The sequence below is a fragment of the Tympanuchus pallidicinctus genome, unplaced genomic scaffold (genome assembly GCF_026119805.1).
Source record: "Tympanuchus pallidicinctus isolate F22 unplaced genomic scaffold, pur_lepc_1.0 scaffold15, whole genome shotgun sequence".
In the NCBI taxonomy this organism is placed as follows: Eukaryota; Metazoa; Chordata; class Aves; order Galliformes; family Phasianidae; genus Tympanuchus; species Tympanuchus pallidicinctus.
This window is the reverse complement of record NW_026294669.1, coordinates 33,560,328-33,579,456: the sequence shown is the minus strand read 5'-3', so window position 1 is coordinate 33,579,456 and position 19,129 is coordinate 33,560,328. Positions and strand designations below refer to the sequence as shown.

General features: G+C 48.0%; 2 protein-coding genes across 6 annotated transcripts in view; both read right to left on the bottom strand.

The window, feature by feature from the left end:
- The window catches only part of VWC2L (von Willebrand factor C domain containing 2 like), a 38,066-nt gene extending 34,643 nt beyond the window's left edge, over positions 1–3,423 (bottom strand). Inside the window, exons 1-2 of one of the 5 annotated variants that reach the window (XM_052675131.1) lie at positions 1,156–3,421; positions 432–898 (exon numbers count right to left, since the gene is read on the bottom strand). In XM_052675131.1, coding sequence (XP_052531091.1) covers positions 432–842 — 411 coding nt within the window. In that variant the 5' untranslated portion in view covers positions 843–898; positions 1,156–3,421. Of the gene's footprint in view, positions 1–431 lie in introns of all 5 variants that reach the window. The other 4 variants (XM_052675132.1, XM_052675130.1, XM_052675133.1 and 1 more) reach the window with 4 other exon arrangements.
- Positions 3,424–3,880: 457 nt separating this feature from the next.
- The window catches only part of SPAG16 (sperm associated antigen 16), a 349,932-nt gene continuing 334,683 nt past the window's right edge, over positions 3,881–19,129 (bottom strand). Inside the window, exon 16 of the mRNA XM_052675105.1 lies at positions 3,881–4,208. Within this exon, the coding sequence (XP_052531065.1) occupies positions 4,030–4,208 (179 nt within the window). The 3' untranslated portion in view covers positions 3,881–4,029. The remainder of the gene's footprint in view (positions 4,209–19,129) is intronic.

The window sequence follows — 19,129 nt, the reverse complement described above, 5'->3', positions numbered from 1 at the left end:
GTTGCAATGAGAACATTCCACACAGCCTGCAACCTACCTGTATTCTCATACAGTTATGAGCAAGAACTCTCAGTACCATGTCATCATATTCTGTTATCCAATTTGGAAAAGGGATTATTAAAAAGCACCCAGCATTGATTTACCTCTACTTTTACAGACTCCCCTGGTAGGCCAGTTCATGCTGTGAGCAACCAGGGAAGTTGTCCAGCATCACAGCTTCAGAGGATCAGCATTTTGCTTGGGGACTTCTGGCTGATCTGAGTGCATGTGAGGGGGAAGGTGGCACCTTTTGCATTAGCCTGACCTCCATCACAGCTGAAAACATCTTTGCTATCAGCAGCAAGCAAATACTGACCACCTTTGAGAGTCCCCAGCAAGCCTTCTATCACACTAATATAAAAACTTGGGGAAAAAAAAAAAGTGTTCCATACCTTAAATTCCTCCAATATTTTGTAATTTTTTCCATGATATTCACAAAAGTTTTTCACTTCCTTGCATTCTGGACAGCATCCATTGTGTTCCACTTTTGTACACTTTGGGTGGATTTTAGGGCATTCGGGTTGGTCGCAAACAGGTCCATCCTCAGTACAAACGCAGGGACAGTTGGAATGCCCCGGGAAAAAGCGTTCTCCCAGTTTGTACACAAAGCCACTGTCATCCACACAACCCTTCCCCCGGTAGTCATCAAAGATCAGATTGTCATTGCTGGAGGTCTGGTCCCCTTCATCGGCGGGGTAATCTTCGTGGTTGATGGCAGCCGGCGTGACCAAGCCAGGGATTACAAACAGCAGTATCCAGGCTTCATGGATGTGAAGAGCCATCCCCCTCCTCAGCTTCTCCATGGGATCTCAGGGCCGGATAGAAACAGCTGCTTCCATAAGGAGACCAGTGTCGTGGTCTGAAAGCAAACATTTTTAAGTGAGAATTCAAAGTATTAAGGAACATCAACTAATAAGGGCTGTACCTTCAACCAGCACGAAAGAATAAATCAGTGCTTTCAAACTGTGCAGATAGCTATCACTGCTTCATTTGGAATAAGCCCCTCCTGAGTTATGTGTAATGAGAATAAAGCACATGAAATACATAAATTAGACACACTTCTGTAAGTGTATGCCCACAAAACATCTCTATACAAACGATGGCTCAGAGGATCACCTCATTTTTATTTCCCTTGTGTGCAGAGTTTCCTGTTGCACCAGAAGTTACAGCAGCTGCCTGGAGTTGCATGGGCACGGACAGCCCAGAGGGATTTGAGCCCCAGCTTAAGCGTGGCCTTAACCTCCTGCTGTGGCCATCGGTCCTTCTGTGTGGCACACAGCCCTGTTCATCAAACAGAGGGGGGCTGAAGAACAAGGGAAGCACACTCTGCAGGCAGATCTGCATCCAGCATAGAAGATGGAGCTGGACTGTACGCGGTGCATGAGAGGTGGAGCAGCAGAGTTTCACATGCAGCATTTAGGAGAAGGAAGAGGAGCTGCCTGGTCTGCCAGCAGCAGGTCTGTATGATCCTGACCGAATACACAACACGATTCTCCTCCAGTATTCAGCATTCCGGTGCTTCCCTGGGAGAAATGCTGAGAGCAGGATGCTAAATGCCTGCGTGGTGTGCAGAGCTGCTGAATCGTGGCTGGAACCTCACTAAAACTTCAGGAGCACCGCAGCACTGCCCAACCTGGCCGTGCTCAGCTCCACAGAGGGAAAAAGAAGCTCTGCCTGGCCCCAGGGCTGAGCTCGGAGAGAGGCTCCGTGCATCCCTGGGTGTGCGATTGGTTGCCTGCCGTGCCACATCACCGCCCAGCCCGCGAGCAGCAGCTGTGCCGTGGCTTCTGACCCCTCCACGGAGGACCAGGCAAAGTGCTGCAGCAAACTTTTCAGCGAGATAAGATGTTAGCTTTGCATTGAGGAGGGGAAGCACTCACCAAGCACGGCTTGTCTGCGGGCAGGCAGATGCACAGCGCACAACGCGCATCGCCTACACAGCCAAACATGCCCCCCTCTACCCCCAGGGGGTATTCCTTCAGCACTGGGATTTTAGACGACCTGCAGATGTTGAGCAATTCATTCTCCTTAGCTGAAGGAAAGCAGCAGTGGCAGCAAGCTTTACTCCTGGAAAAGCAGTTGAGGGATCCTGTTGACAAAGCAGTTTTTCCAAAGCCACAACAGAGGGAGACACCGGATATTACACAAGCTTTATCAAATTCAAAAGATATCTTCTTAATTGAAGTGCTAGCTGCATTCCTAGCACAAGGACCGGGCATCCTCTTACACCTGCCAGCAGCACCTATTGTAACATGCTGTTTGGGATTCGGGAGGTTCATGCTGTTCTAGCTGGCTTCAAAGTGGATGCCCACCTAAATGCTACAGGTAGGTTGCAATACTGCAGATTGGTGGATATTTAGGAAACAAACAAACAAACACAACACAGCAGGAGAAAATGAAGTAATTCACGTCTGGGGAAACATGGAACAATGGAGAGAAGGTGCTGAAGTTGGAGGAGGGAGCTCTCCAAATTAAAAACCAAAAGTTCTCTGAAGCTCATAAATAAGAGCACAGTGTTTCCTACAGCTCGTGGCCATCCGAGCTGTCCCACAGCAACTGCCAGGTGGAGATCAGACAGACTGCAGGCAGCTCCCACCGACAGACTGCAACAAGTAAACAAGCGCCGCTCTGCTCGCAATTAGTTTACAGCCCAACTTTCTCATCATTTCTCATCGGGAGAGGAGCCAGGACCATCGCTAAGTGCCTGATTAAAACGCTTCCATCCACCGTCCCTCGCCCCTAGTGAATAATTCACACTTACCTAATCAGGCTCGGTCTGAAAGCTGCGAGGGGTCACAGGCCAACATGGACTAAAAGGTTAGACAAAAATTAGTGAAAGCAGTTCTTCCTAATCACATTTTCAGCGTTGACTCAAGGACAATCCCTTCTCCTCCACCTCCCATCGCAAAACGCAGGAAAGCAGCAGCCCAGCAACCACGGCATGAGAATTAAGCTTTCACCCGGCGCCGAGGATTCAGAGCGAGCAGCGGCGCGGCGCTCCGGAGGCAGGGATGCCGTGGAGAAACCCCGATGCCAGCAGCGCAGTCATCGCAGAGAACTTGGGCTGGATTTCCTCAGGTCTCAAGTGGAGGGTAGGGAGACGGAGCGGGGGGGGGGGGAGGGAAGAAGGAAAAAAACACAACAACAGAGAGATCCCCTCCCTATGCCCAGCGGATATCTTGCAGTGCAGGATTTGCCACAGCCGGGGAAGGAGGGGGGAGAAGCGGGGCGCGGGGGCTGGCGAGGCGGCGGGCAGGCAGAGGGAGGGCGGAGGAGCCCAGCGCCCGGCGGGCCCCGCTCCCCTGCGGGGACTCCCCAGCCCTGGGGATGGGCATGGCTGCCCCACCCCCTATTAGTGATAATAATAGTAATTAATTATTCAAAAAAAAAAAAAAAAAAAAGAGAAAGAAAAAAGAAAGGAAAAAAAATTTTTTTTTTTTTTTGAGGGCGGGTGGGAAATAAAAAGAAAAAAATAATAAAATAAAAAGAGGGAATTGGGGAAAAAAAAAAAAAAAAAAGAGGAATCCAGCTGCGGGGAGAGGCACGCAGCCCTGCGGTGATCCCACTGCTGTCAGTGCTGCGCTCCCCAACTCGGCCTCCTTCCTGCCCCGGCGGCGGCCCGAGCGGTTGCTGCATCCAAAATCCCACCTTGCTGCATTATTAAAACTTCCCGTCTTCCCGCAGGCTGGAACTGGGGAGCCGTGCGCTGGTGGCTCCGCTGCGATACGCTCACAATCGATCTCCCTGCAATTCGGCTGCTCTGTCATTAGGCGTCATTGTAAAGCTATTTCTGCCCGAGCGACCGAATGAGGGATGCTGGATGCTGGGGAAAACAGCATAAAGAAAGCCAAACCGGGGCTTTTATTGGGTTAAAACGCAGGGTAACACTCCTCTCGAGCAACTATGCCTCCTGCAAACATTAACTGTGGAAACGCTTTGCTAAGCCCTCTGCTAAGCTGTTCTTCCCACGAAACACCTGGAGGCTCATCCTTAGACCCAGACACAGACAGTGCCGTCGGCAGCCCCCGAGAGCAGCATCTCCACTGGGCGATGGAAGGCCACGCTCTGCACTTCTGTATTACCCTGGCCCTGCAGGCTATGGAGCTGGCCCAGCTCTGGCTGCACAATCTTCACAGCCCCATCGCTGCTCGCCACAGCCACGGTGTGACCTGGAATGGAAACACAGAGCAAAGTTAGCAGGCTTGGCAAGGGCAGAGGTGCTGGGAGTGTGGAGCTGGCGGTGTAAAGATGAACCACGTCTTGCGTGCTCCTGTTTGCTGAGATAAATGATGGGAAAGTTGACTAGATCAATGATAATGAGATTGGATTCAGAGTGATTAAGTGAATCTGGAGACCTGGGTATGCTACTCATTAAGGGCACAGCTATTCCACTTGGGTGCAATTATTTAGGGCCAGATTCTGACACGCAGGCTGAGCAGCAGAGAAGCAAATGCTCCGCTGATAGCTGGAGGTATCAGAATCACGCCGTCACGCTGCTCTTCTTGGACAGCGCTGCCCTAATGGAAAGGGCAGTTCTCAGCCAAATTGCAGAGAGGTCGGGCATCCAGCTGAATCGAATGCCCTTCTCCCTCTGAGCCTTTTGGAAAAGCCTTACAACAGAACTAAAGCTAACTAAGTCAAAAAGGTTCTAAAGAGTCTCCACTTTCCACGTGCTTACTGACAAACCAGACAGACCCAGGTTTCATCACTCCCAATGATGCATAAAGTCAGCTGTCCTCCTACTTTAATACCAGCACGGGTACCAGGTGGAAAGCAACGTGTTCAGCACATTTATTTACCCTGCCACCAGATACAGGCTCCCTCATTTTGGAAACTAACTGTAATAGTCATCAGTCACCCATCAGAAGTTAGCTGGGAAGAATCTGTCCTCCTAGCATGAATCCCACGCAAGCCATGGTGTTGGCTGTGACCACACAACGTGTTGTTCATCCAGGAAACACATCGTCCTGCCACTCAACCTAACTCACAACAGTGATCGTCACACTGGCTCACTTGACAACCTGGGAAGCAAACCAATGCCACTTCTCCATCTCTCAAAGGAAACACAAGTCTAAAGGCTGCTCTCAAATGCGTCAAGAATACTTAAGCACACGTTATGCTTAGTGTAGTCATGGATGCCTGTGCAGGAAAGGCAAATGGAAGGTGGAGCTAACCATGATAAATACGCCCTATTTGCAAACCTTTACAACTACCCAGTTTCCTCATCTAGAACAAAGCCTGACACAGCAAAGATCTGTAGGATGGATTAGAGTGTCCAAAGCAGCAGATGTGAATATTTATTACAAACTCTCTTCCAGGAAGTCTTTGCTGACAGAAGCACTGCATATGGATATCACTTGCAGCCAGGCTCTCCAGGCAGTAACTGGGATGACTCCTCCAGAAGCCAAATAAATGCCATTTTGCCTGGAGCCCTGACACCGCAACAGCTGGGCAGGGGGTTAATGTCACTTTCAGCCTCCTCAAAGCCATAATGAAGTGCTTGTTAAAAACAGAGAAGGACAGGAGGGAGACAAAAACAAAGGAAGGCTTGGACAACTGCAGCTTGCCAGTAGCTTATGAGGTGCAGCAGCAAACGGCACATCTCCCCATGCCAGGGAAAGGGCTTGGGTGAGCAGGGCAGCCCTGGCGAGGAGTAGTGTCTCATCTCCCATACATTTGGTGCCTACAACCCTGTGATGCACTGCTGCTGCTGGCTATGAGCACAGCAACTCCTTGCTCTGTAGCAGAAGGACGCACTGCAAATATAGGCAAAGAGGGGAGAGGAATGCGCCAAATGAGGTCGTGTTCTGACACCCATTGTCACCGCTGATCTACGCACCCATAACACTTTGCTCATTATAATGTAAATTTACTCCCCCCTTCCTTCCAAAAGGAGATATTTCTTTTTGGGAACAAATTGTGTTTTATTGCTCTTTCAAGACAGTTTCCAATTAGGAAGCCAAACAAAATCTATTACGTAATCGTCATGCGAAGCCCTGTTTAGATGAAGGACGCTTCCTCATGCACTAACAAAGGCACTTTGATATAGCACTCAGAGCAAGACAAAAGCCTGGAGATAACTGTTCCTTCATACACCTTCGGGTAAATTGTCAGGTGGGGCAGGTCTGTGCAAATCCTCTGTGCTCAGCAGGTAATGCAGAACTGCATCAAAATGAACAGTTTCTGATTAGAAGATGCAGAGCACCTCCAGATCTCAAACTCAAGGTTGCAAAGACGTCCAGCTCATGCAAAGCCGCTGCAGATCTGCTGGTACATCCACAGACCAGCAAGATGGGGAGCTAAACCTAAGCTCCAGCCCTGAGCTCATTCCTCCTCCTCCACCTGGCAGCAGGAGTGATGACAGAGCACACTGCCACGCCAAAGAGACCCTACGGTAGCAGCCCTTGTAGCAATTACATCTAATCTGTTGTTGACCGTTACTAGAACAGAGGTACTAATTTTTCTGATGTACCCCTATTACGTCCTTAGAATAACATAAGCTCTGACCATCTGGTCATTTGCTCCAAAAAGCATGCACTGAGTTAGAAAAGGTAGAGAGAAAAGCAGCAGAAGCACTGGAAGGCATAAACGACTGTGCAAGCAGTCGCCGAAAGGGATGGTGACTTACCCCAGCAAAAATATCTGTGTGCTAAAAAGTATTTGGCTGTTCATCTTTTCTCTCTATGCACACTTGCACTGCAGTCAAGCCCAGGATGCTGCTACGTTTCCCTTTTAGGGACCCACAGAGGAATCAATTGCTGAGCCACCTACTGGGTTTAGTAGTCCAAATTGTCACCCACATGGCGTGGACAAACCCCTGACTGTTTTGGTCCCTTCCAACCCAAACTGTTCTATGTTTCCATGAATCCCACCCCACCTGGAAGCTGTGATGCAGCCCACGAACCCGCCAGCAGATGGGACGTGGTATTTCTGCACATACCTTTTGGGATGCAACTGAATTTCCCAAGTGGCCAATGCCTCTCGGCTCCTTTTGTTTCCAACATTACAGCAAGCTCCTGCTGCACATCTCCAGCCCCAGCACCCCCCAGAGAACAGGCTCCGTTGCCAGCACCACACAGTGCCTGGCCAGGCTGCCACCTCCAGGCTGGCAGTGCCCTTTGCTTTGGGCATTGATGAATTCCTAAGGCAGTTCAGCTCTTCGGGCTGGAAAAATATTCCTGCCTCATAAAAGCAATCCAAGTCACCCGTGCCTTTTTATTCCTGGTACTAAAGACATATCTCAACCTTGTTCTCAGAACAGAACTGGACCTTAAAATCAATTAGCACCTATGTTGCTATGTAGATACTATCAGAGCTAAAGCCACATATGTAGATACAATACAAAACTCATCTTCTAATTTGAACTGGGAGCTAAATTTAAAATACTGGAGGGCACATTGAAGCAATGGAATTGGTGACTGCGTTTCTTCAGAACACAAAACCAGATAAGATTAATTTGCTGGGTTGATAGAACCAAATTACTTGGGGTAGAGGGAACAAGACCTGCACTTGTCAAAAGACAGCCTGACAATTTATACTCCATAAGGTCTTAATAGAAATCACAGCCACAATTACTGTCCTCTTTGTAAAATGAATTTTGAATGAAACCTTGCCAATACAATTCAGTAGAGCTTTGTGGGAGACAGCGATAGCACTGGGTTGGGAAGGCAGATCAGGTTGCAGGCGCTGGGCTCCTCAATTAATAAATGCTGTTGGCCAAAGTCTTAAGATTTCACCTTAACACCACTGCAGCTGGGTTAACCCAACGGTGGGATGCTCTTGTTCAGGTGCAGAGCAGAACAAGGAAAGAGAAAGGGAGAGAAATCACCTGCGTGTAGCAGCAGCAGTGACACCCAGAGTAGGGGATACTGGATTTGGGCAATTGCTTTCAATGCAATCGTGGCCACTATTTTTAGGGTTTACTGTAGATAATTCAGACGTTGTGACTTTGCCAATTTCAAAATACTTAGGCTGCCTAACTGAAAGCAAAGCATTCATCTTCAAAGACACAAGCCCAGTTATTTCTTGAGTCATTAAAATTATGATCTCGCACGGATTTAAGACATTCTGTTTAACATAACTGCATAGAAAGACCTGGGACCATGACTGACAGCAAAGATGAAATAACGTATCAAAGAATGAAAGAAAGAAAAGCTTTGATCAATAGGGAAATGATTTTTATACACATCAGAACCAATTTAAAGAATTCTCTAGGATCAATTTAGATAGACAGAAATGCTTCTCAGCATTTATTACCTGCAGAGGGAATATTGATCCCATTCATTGATTTCTCCTATGTGCATAGAGCAGCACCTGTTTTTGGTTCTGGTTTTTGTTTTGAAAAGAAAGATGCCCCAAAATGGAAGGTATCAAGAAACGACTTAAGGACTTCCATTAATGGTTCAACCAGCGTCATTACTCAGAACTTCTCAATTCCAGCCCAGAAAAGGCACCTGATTGTTAGTCGATACAGAGAAGGGTTTTGCTGAAACCATGCTCACCGAGGGCTACTAATTCCTTAATTTTTTTCAAGGGATCTTTGCTCAGGATAATATTTGATATTATTATAATATTACCACTCAGCCCGGCTGGATTACACACTCCCTCTGCTCAAGGACCTTTAGTCATCAATAGAGCAGCACCCTCGTGCACTGACACGACAGTCACCCAGCCCAGGGGGTCTCAGAGGGTCAGGGCACCTTCCTGCTGCCTGTAAAAGATACAACACCCCAGTCCCTGCCTCAAACAGTCTGCCATCTAAGCTTAATTTAAAAAACAAAACAACAACCACAACAACAAATGCAGAAAATAGATCAGGGAGGACAAGGCTACAGGCAATTATGAGCTTAATTAGCCATGATACTGCTGCCTTGCCATAGCAAAATGTTTTATGGGCATCCTGGCAGCCGCAGATGACTGAGTCTGTAGTCAGGTCTATGCACAGCACCATGCAGAGGTACTCAGATTGATGATGCACCGCTCCCCATGCTCAATGAGATCAGGAACACGCAGTACACCCAGAGCATCCCCAGCCTATGGAACCCCTGCCCAACCTGCACACAGCACAGCACCACAGCAGCCTTCTGACCTCCCTGTGCTGTGGCAGAACACCTGCTGGGATGCTGGGATACTCACCTGGGGAGCAGGAGGAAATCACAGAGAGGCTCTGCAGCACATCATGAGCTGGCACACAGTCTGACTTGGGGCGAAGACAAAGCATTAACTTTGCAAAACCCTTGGAAGGGTGGAGAGAAAGGCAGATGGGAAGGTTTCCAAACGCTACAGTATAAGATTCTTCATGCAAATGTTAGCATGCTTGTCTAAATAAGAGTAAATAAAATGTTTAACAGATGCTGCAAACCATGATTGCAGCGGCTGTAGATAAAACTCTTCATTACTGTCACACCATGTGGAATGTTATTTACCATGCAACCGACTTCACCATACGATAGATGTTCTACTCGTTTTTTTTTTTTGTTCTGTAAACAGCTTTCAACAAATACATCAATTATTCCTCATCTCCCAAATGCACACCACATTCTGCTTAGGAATGCACTTTTTTAAACGTTGTTCCAAGTCTTCCAACCTCAACTAGGAATAAATCCTCCTCAATATTCCCCTCCTGGAAATGATGACAACCTCCTCCTCCCGTTGCCTCCCCAGTGTGTTTATTTGGATCTTTCCTGGGAGAGGACAGAAGAACAGTCCTGAGCAGGCTGTAATTCACTTTAATATTCCTAATAATGGAGACAAAAAGGCAAGCTGGGAAAGAGAGAAGAGATCCAACAATCTGCTGATATAAGGTTTTCATATATTAATATCAAAACAAAAACATTTTGCCATTCTTTAGGGACTTTTTTCCCTTCTCTGAGATATTTAAATAGGCAGAGATTTGGCAAAGCATGTTAGAGAAAAAAATCTCAGAATGCACTTAAACTTGTGACTCACTTCATGCAGGTGAAGTCATTCAAATGCAGTAATCATCTGCTTAGATAATGGTAGCATCAGGGAATTGAAAACAGATCCATCGTGGCAAGAGTGAGGTACAGTACCTGGTTTTGTAATGAACAAATTCACTATTATTTGTCAATAATTAGGCCTGATAAAAAGAAAGGCAGCTTTACAGACAGGGGCATATAATGCTGGTTTCTTAGACCCGAGTATTTAAAGAAGGCAATAAAGAAAGCGCTGAGAAGTTCCTTAGTCAAATTGCTCAATGGAAGTTGGCAAAGGTGGAAGGTGATTTCTTTGGAAGACAGGAAAACCCAAACTGCGTGTGTAGAGATCTGTCTTGGATGGGATGTAAGCGTGCAGCAGGATACGGCTGCCTGCATTTCCCTTCAAAGAGCAGGGCTGTGGAGAGATGGTCGGCCAGCAAGGCACTGGGGACTTCTCTTACCTTCTTACTGGGAGAAAAATGCGACCGAGATGAAGGGGCATTATTTCCAGAGCTTAAACAGATCTCAGAACTCGACAAATCCTTTTTCAATCAAAAAATCACCGGAAAGTCACTTATAGCAAAGAAAGCATTTATCTGATAGAAGAAAATCCTTCACATAAAAGAACTTTAAGCTTTTTGTAAGGATTGCTAGACCCGGACCATTACTGTAAAGCTCCCTTTCGGCTGGACTTGAGCTTGTTTCTATTTGATTTTATTCGGCCCTGTGGTGGCATTTGGGATTTTGAAAATAGTTTTACAACAAAATAGAAAAGGCAGAAACTTTAGGAGCAGAGTCTTCAAGATGTCAAAATCTGTCTGGAAGAATTCAAGGAACTCTTGGATACATTCAGAAGATATTAAAAAATAATATATTAAGAATGATAGGAGAACCTTCGTCTTCTGTCCAGAACTGTTTCTTTTCTCGAATGCCTACATCAGAAGCAGCACATCCACGACTGTACTGCATGTAATGTTATCTCTGTAACACGTCAGCTGGTTTCTTGCTGTTTCAAGAGTCTGAGAAGAAAAATACCACCGCTCTTACTTTAGATAAAAAAATTCATTTAAAATATAAAACTTACTGATGGGTTAACTCAGAAAAATTAAGTTACAGCGAAACTGCTGTCACCACAAATTGAAATTTATTCTGGTTTCTGCTACAAGTGAGATCCCTGAATATAGATTTTAGTGTGAAAACATGCTTTCCTCTGAATTTCCTACTTGACTGCAGTGCATGCATTTTGGGCATCAATATATGTCTCATTTTTAAGAGTTCAGCAGAGCTGAGAAACGTCCAAAGACAGGAATTCCAAGCATGCAGGAACCGAGCTCTGACTAATGGTAACACCGCTTTAAAGGCACTCAGAGAATATTAGATAACCTGCTATTAATTTTCTATTCTTTCTCCTTCCCCACTCTCTATTTTCAGGTGCCTGCAGCCATTCAGTTAAGGCCTCTTTGGTCCTCCTTCCTTTCCCAAACGATGAGATGGATGGGCTTATGTTATGGAAGAGGAGACCTGGATGTGAGCAATGATTTATTTTTCCCTTGGATAGCTCGTGCAGCATTCTTTCCATTAACTCAACAGGAACGACCAGATGCATAATAGCTTTTTGACACAGGGTGGGATTCATCTCATCTACCCTTGCCATCCCACAGCAGAAACGGAGAGCAGTTCGTTCCCATGGGCTCCAGGTGAGCAGAACCCAGTGACAAAAACTTAATTTTCAAAGAAACTCACTCACTGATTTCAGACATCTATCACAAGTGACTGCGCACTGCCATGGAGGGACTCGATATATCTCATCTGCAGACAGCTGAGGCAGGGGGAGAGATTTAAATCCTGCTTGAAACCTGCAAACGGGCAGCTCAAGAAAATTTGAGAAAGAAGTAGAAAGAAATTCCCGAATCGGTTTGATAGCAGACTGAAGTATGCCAGAGCTGCTGTTTGTGTCTAGGCACTTGTGGGCACCCTGAGGCATGTAAAAGCTGCTGAAAGTCACACTAATATAGGCAACAACCACTATTAAACCCAACTCTTAATGAACTGGTGCAATTTTCATGCTGTGGCGACAATCCATAATCTAAGCAGCCTTTGGCAACAAAGCAGATCCTATGCATGGTCAGTGCTTTGTAAACCTAATAGCTCCAAGACAATGGACTCATGTCCACTGTATGTCCAAGCCTATTGAAAAGGACTGTAATTAACATTTCCTTTTTTCAAAATAATTAAAATTGGGAAAAAAAAAAAAAATCGATTAAGATCAGGAAACACTTCAGTTTTTTTCCTTAAAGCTCACTGTTGTTATTACTATTATTTCAAGCTTGGAGGATGATGTTTTGTCCACCAGGATGCTTCCCCTCCCCAAAAGCCTCTCACTCAGCCTGAAGTTTCCCTGGTAGCTCATCCATGCTCTAGGTTCCACAACTAGCTCCATGGCCAGCCTTAACAACTTACTTCACTTGTAGGTAGCCAGACGGGTGGGTCCAACACTAGGCTTCTCTGACTTCAGCTCCCCCAACTCATAAGTTGGTTTATTTTCAACTCTTTCTAAGCTTTTCTGAATTAAAATAATGTAATTTTTAATCCTCTCTTTCCTGGTGTTTGCTCAGTATCAGTACAACGGAGCCCTCAGATGCTGCCTGCGCTACTCTGATAATTCAAGTGAAACAGAGCATTGCAGAGCAACGAGCTTCTTTTTTCCACATTTCAACTAAGCAGTATTTTTACCATGATAGTAAAAACAGACACACAGTAAGGGTACGAAAACAAAAAGAAAAACCAGACGTAGAAAAACAAGCTCAATAAATTCTTCACCGACCACAAAAGCTCAAAGAATTGACTTCTAACATAAGCATGTTATTGTCAACAGCGGCATCTCTATTAGGCTTGTTCCCTTTCCTAAACATTCCTATTACTGTCATTTCTCAGCTTTGTCATATTCACTGCCTTGACAGCACAGACACTATGCTGTACAATCTGTCAGAAGGGCCAGCTGATTTCCTCCGTCTTCTGACACTTGCAGGTCTTTAATATCAGGCTGTCAGAACGCCAAAGAGAAAGGCGTGTGCTTCCTCCTCCGGTGCTGCTCCCGTGACTGCCAGCATACACACTTTAATCATTAGCCTTACACTGCTATGAAATTCTGGCTTTTTTGCCCTTGGAGCCCCATGCTAGAAAACGCTGCTGGCAGAAACTTAGTGCAGAGTTGCATTAGTCAAATGAATTCTTTATGTTCCACAAAGCTCGTCTGGTTTACTTTCTGAAACTTTCTTTTCGTGACTCCTTTGGCAGTAGGTGTGAGCCTCATTCAGTGACAGGTGAAATGGCGTATGCTTACCATTGATCTCTCTGCAGCTGGACTGTTTGCCTGTAGGTCTCCTGTGATGGGCAGCATGTTTTCTGCAGTGTGCAACTTCTTTGATCCAATATGAAACCAAAAGAGAAGAACAGGAGCCCAAACCAGGCAATGGCCTGAGGCACTGATGGCACTCACTGCAAAAGTGGAAATTCTGCATTCTCCATCCCTGGAGGCATTCAAGGCCAGGCTGGATGTGGCTCTGGGCAGCCTGGTCTAGTGGTTGGTGACCCTGCACATAGCAGGGGGGTTGGAGCTAGATGATCATTATGGTCCTTTGCAACCCAGGCCATTGTATGATTCTCTGACTGTATGATTCCTTGCTCTGGTCCCCCCAGTGCAGCAGAATGAACCAGTGCCCAGACCCATAACTACGCTGCGTTAGGTCTTTTTAAATGTGTTCTGTTACAGCATCACACTTTGCATACAAAAGAAATAAAAAAGTTGGTAAAGGAGATTTGGGGCCCATATACACCATACAATCAGCAGGTCTGCAAGAAGCAGGAGCATGCTCTGTGCAAAACACCTACCTGCAGGTGGCCTGAATTAGTAAGCTGGTAGAAACCATTACTAGATACTTGTCTAGCTTCTCAGGGTCTGTATTGATGCCTGGAGGGTTCTGATTCACGGAGAAGAATGAAAACCAATCTAAGCCTTTAGCACTCGGATTGCCAAGAGACATTTGCTGCAGGAACCTACTAACTTTCACAGGCACAAATCCACCAGCAAGTGCAGCAGTGAAACACAGCATCAAAGCAGAGGACAGGCTTGGAGACAGCTCCAGCAAGAGCCTTGCAGTACCCAGCACTTCATTTTTCTATGCACTGCTCCCTGACTGCGATGCAAAGCGATAGCCCTGCTTTGTGCAGCTTATCTCCTCGGGCTGGCTGGGGCAGGATTCTTACAGCCTGCCCAGCAGAGCCTCGAGGCATTATTAAAAAAGTCATAAATAATAACAAAGGCGTTTACTGCTGTGAGTCACCAGATCTCCTGGCTACATGTGAGCACGAGGTATCGACTGAGCTATCGGAGATAACACACAGTGTCACTACCCTGGGCTGCCCCGCTCCTCCTGCTGCCAAAGTGCTCACCTCTCGTCCACTGATGGCTAAATAATAGGAGGAAACACGGCCTGGCTGCTGCTGCTTGCAGTAATGAATGCTGCTGTCGAGTGTAACAAATGTCGTATGTCACGGAGGCATTTATGACACTAATACAGGAGCACTGGATAGCATCCAATAACAATCTATGGCGAGGTAATGGGACGTAGCTGCAGAGTGTTGAAAAGGAATCCGAAGCTAATACAGTTCTTATAGTATCAGGTATATGCAAAATATCCTGTAATACCGTGCTCAAGTACTAGGGGAAAAAAAAAAGCAAAAAAAAAAAAAGGCACGTTGTATGATACATTACAGATTTTGCAGATTTATAGTGCTTCAGATGCAGCTCCCTGCCAAGGTTTTAAGAAGGGTTCACACTTCTGATAGTTTTATGGCATATCTTATCCATTAAATGCTAGAAACATAGGAATTGTGTTTCATTTGTTGCCATGGATCGCCACATTACTGCTTTTATTCAAAGCCCAAATATTACTAATTCTTTATGGAATATTCATCCATAGCCTGCAAAACCACCAGAGGTCTGAATGAGTGTAGCTCAGCCCCTGCAGTCCAAATGATCAAGTAACAGCTTCAAAAAGAAACTCAGAATACAAGAATATGCTGAGCTGGGAAGGTTGCACCCCAGGGTAGGGTTGGCCCTTCTGACTCTGGGGGAAAACAGCTGACACCGAAATACGTGCCATCACCAGAGCCTCCAGATCACTATCCTGGAGCAGCTCTCTTGCCACCCATTCCCTTGTCTGTACGTAGAGCCAGGACTGCCCCACAGCCACAACTCAGCACAGGCTCTTGGTAAACTTCATACTGTTGCAGCTTCCACAGCCATTCCATTGGACGAGACTAAACCATAGATCAGAGAATCACAGTATGGTTTGATTTGGAAGGGACCTACAAGACCATCAAGTTCCAAATCCCCTGCTGAAGGCTGAGACACCACCCACTAAACAAGCTCACACAAAGACCTCTGAAAGGTCTCGTTGAAATGGAGTGGCTCAAGATCTCTTCAGGTCAGTGATGTCCACAAAGTTAGCATGCACTCCAGTGCTGCATCCAGACACCACTTCTACATCAAACCTTCCCTTTACAGAGAAGGTGCTTCATCCTGTACAGATGGGTGTGATTTAAAAGGCTCAGAGAGCACCTCTGTGACCAGTGGAACATCCATGGCAACAAAAGACATCGCCTCGGCCGGCTCCAGCCCAGCCTTGGGCACCGCACGCTCATGTCACAGTGCCCACACAAGGGCACCATGGTGACACCTGAGCATCTCCCAGCGGAACCCCCAGGCAGTGCCGGTGCAGTCCCCGTGCCAGCAGGCAGGGCGGACATTGGCTCACTGCACAAGTGGGTGCACGCTCACTCTTTGGTTCAAACCAGACGAGACACTGAAATGGACACATCAGCTGTGGAAACAGCTTCTGCTGCTGATCTGGAGGAGCTGTTAGAGACCCCGGGCTCTGCTTCCACTGACCCGGCAGCTCACAACCAAGCACTAGCTGGCCGCGCTGCTGGAACACCAACAGAGGAAGTAAAGGACTCACAAATGTTTCCTGATGAAGAGGAAACCAACGGTTTCCCTCTGAGTTCCTCTGAGGAAGGTGCGGGCCACGCTGGTGTCTTCTCAGCCCTCAGCTTCCCACAGAAACTCTGGGTGCTGGCTGAAAGTGACCAAGTGAAAAGCATCCGGTGGGGCCACGGAGGAAACTGCCTTGTGATCGACAAACAACTGTTCATGGTGGAAGTCCTGGCCAAGGAAGCACCTGTGAGACCATTTGGCTGTACAGGCATGAAGAACTTTGTTCGCCAGCTCAACCGCTACGGCTTCACCAAGGTGCCACGGGACCAGGAAAGATTTCTGTCCCTTCCCGAGTTTCAGGCTGAGGAAGAAGCCACTGCTGCCCAGAGGAAGGTAAGGGCATCCAGTGGTCCCCACACAACCGGCCCTCACAGAAAAAACACACAACACCTTGTCTCAGTCAGCCTGAGCTGCAGGACTGAAGGGACCCATTGGTGCGGTGATACCTGGCTCAGCAACACACAGTTGCTCATTTGCTTTTCCCACTGGCCCTGGCTTTGTACAGCACTGCTTAGTAGCAACTGCAGACATCGGAGGGCTGTTAACAGTGTTTACCTCCTAGAAGCAAAGCAGAGCATCAGACCAGCACTCTGAAGAATACAACCGCATCTCAGCTGAAATTAAGACACCCATAAGCCTTGTCCTCAGCTTGCCCTCAGCCATTAGCACCTGAGTTGCTCTATCTTGCTGTCCCTCAGCCCCGCACTGAAACCACCTAACCACCTCTTCTCCTTTACATCTTGCAGTTACTCCTCTACTCCTGTCCACTCTTCAGGAGAGATGACCCGGGGCTTCTGGAGCACTGCAAGCGAAGAGCTTCCCGAAAGAGAAGAGCCGAGGCTGCCCCTGGCCCTGGCCTGCAGGAGGCTCTGAATGAGAGCCTCCAGAGGAGCAGCCCCGGTGCCCAGTCCACGCTGGGAGCGGCTGCCGGGCCAGAGAGGAGCCTGCAGGCAGCAGAGCCACAAGGCACGCAGGCAGCAGCAAACGCGGGGCCCCCGCCGGCCAAGCTCCCCAAGACAGACAGCCCTGGGGCCCCAGCAGGCACTGCTCACAGCCTGCCAGGCCCTGCGACAGCACCAGCGCCGCAGCAGTGCCAGGCTCTGCCCTGCTCCCCGCTGCCTCCGAGCAGCAGCCCGATGCTGGGTGCCGCCTGTGCTCCTCCACCTCACGCCGCTCTGCCCTTCGTGCTCCCCACTTCCACACCCGGCTCACCTCGGCAGGAGCCCTCCCGGGCACCGGGTGCAACACCACAGCTGCAGGGTCCTTGGGACCCCCTGTCTTTCCTTAGCTTCTGCTTTGCAATGGCCATGAAGGCAGCGGCCACCATGATGCCACCGCACCGGCAGCCCCGCACAGCCCCGCACTGCCCAACGTGCACCTGCAGCCAGCACTGGGCAGATGCCGGCCACGGGACGGCCCCGTAGCGCTGCACCCACTGCACACAGCGCCACAGCAGCCCCTACTTCCCCCTTCCTCCCCTGCAGCTCATAGGTGTGTACCTCCTGGAATAGCACCCTTCACTTACTGCCCCTCTCAATAGTCATTTCCCTTTCTTTATGCATTTATCCGTTTGTTTATTTTGTTCTTCTGGAAGTAAAATGTTTGAATAGTTAACCTTTTCGTTTATTATGTCCTTTTATATCGAGTTCTAGATCACATTGCCCAGGGCTCAATACAGCCTGCGCTCTCAAGGCAGCCAGTCCCAGCACCTCAGCACGCCAGCAAAAAAACATGCCCCTGACATCTAATATAAACCTCTCCTTAAGCTGGAAACCTTTCTCTGTGTCTTATCACTAGCAACTCTTGCATGAAGTTCATAACCTTCCTCTTTCTAATCTCCACGTCAATACCAGATCACCACAATGAGGCGTCCCCACAACCTTCTTTTCTCCATGCTGAAACAAGCCCAGTCTGTTCAGCCTACCTTCATGGGAGCAGAGCCCCAGCCCTTGGATCATCATGGAGGCCCTCCTCTGCACTTTCACCAAGAGCTCTGCATCCCTCCTGGGTTTGAGAACAGGACACAGGTCCGATCCAAGTTGCCATCACCAAAATGCCGATCCCTTTCCTGGGGATGCTCTCCAGCCACCTGCCCCCCGTATGAACACAGGGCCAGGGCTGTCCCACAGGCATAACTCAGCACGTGTTCTTGGCAAACTTCACATGCTTGCTGCTTGCACGGCCCTCCCATTGGCCAAAACCCCTGCAAGGCCTCTCTGCCCTTGAGGGGCTCAACAGCTCCTCCAGCTTAGCACTGTCCTCAAACAGTGCACTCCAGCATCCAGACACCACTTCTGTATCACACCTTGCCTTTACAGGGAAGGCACTTGATCCTGTACAGAGGAGTGAGAGTTAAAAGGCTCAGAGAATATCCCTGCTTTTGTTGGCTCACTTTTTCTGTCTCAAAAATGCCAAAGAAAAGCAAAGGAACCAAAGAGCAGTTCCAAACATCCTGTTTATGCCATCAGCACAGCGTATTTTGAGTCTTTCTCCATGCTGGACCTACAGAGCAGCCTCTGCACCGCCTCTGACATTGCAGAGCATCACTTGGGCACACAGCTACTCCTTTGCACAAGCTGTGCTATGGTAATCATGCTGCAGGCACTGGGAAAGGGATTTCAGCCTCATCAGCAGAAGCAGAGGAATACCCAGGACACCAGCAGGGAGCAATTCGGGGGAGAACACAGGGAAGGGGCAGCAAGGCCTCACTGAGGGCTGGTCTCCTTCCAACACAGTACATTTGCCTCACGACTGAAGTTCAAACAGCTGTGGCTCAGGGCAGGACCAGCAACAGTGCTGCGCAGTGACATCAGCTGTACAGGCATGAAGAGCTTTGTTCACCAGCTCAACCGCTATGGCTTCACCAAAGTGCCACGGGACCAGGAAAGATCTCTGTCCCTTCCCAAGTTTCAGGCTGAGGAAGAAGCCACTGCTGCCCAGAGGAAGGTAAGGGCATCCAGTGGTCCCCACACGAACGGCCCTCACAGAAAAAACACACAACACCTTGTCTCAGTCAGCCTGAGCTGCAGGACTGAAGGGACCCATTGGTGCGGTGATACCTGGCTCAGCAACACACAGTTGCTCATTTGCTTTT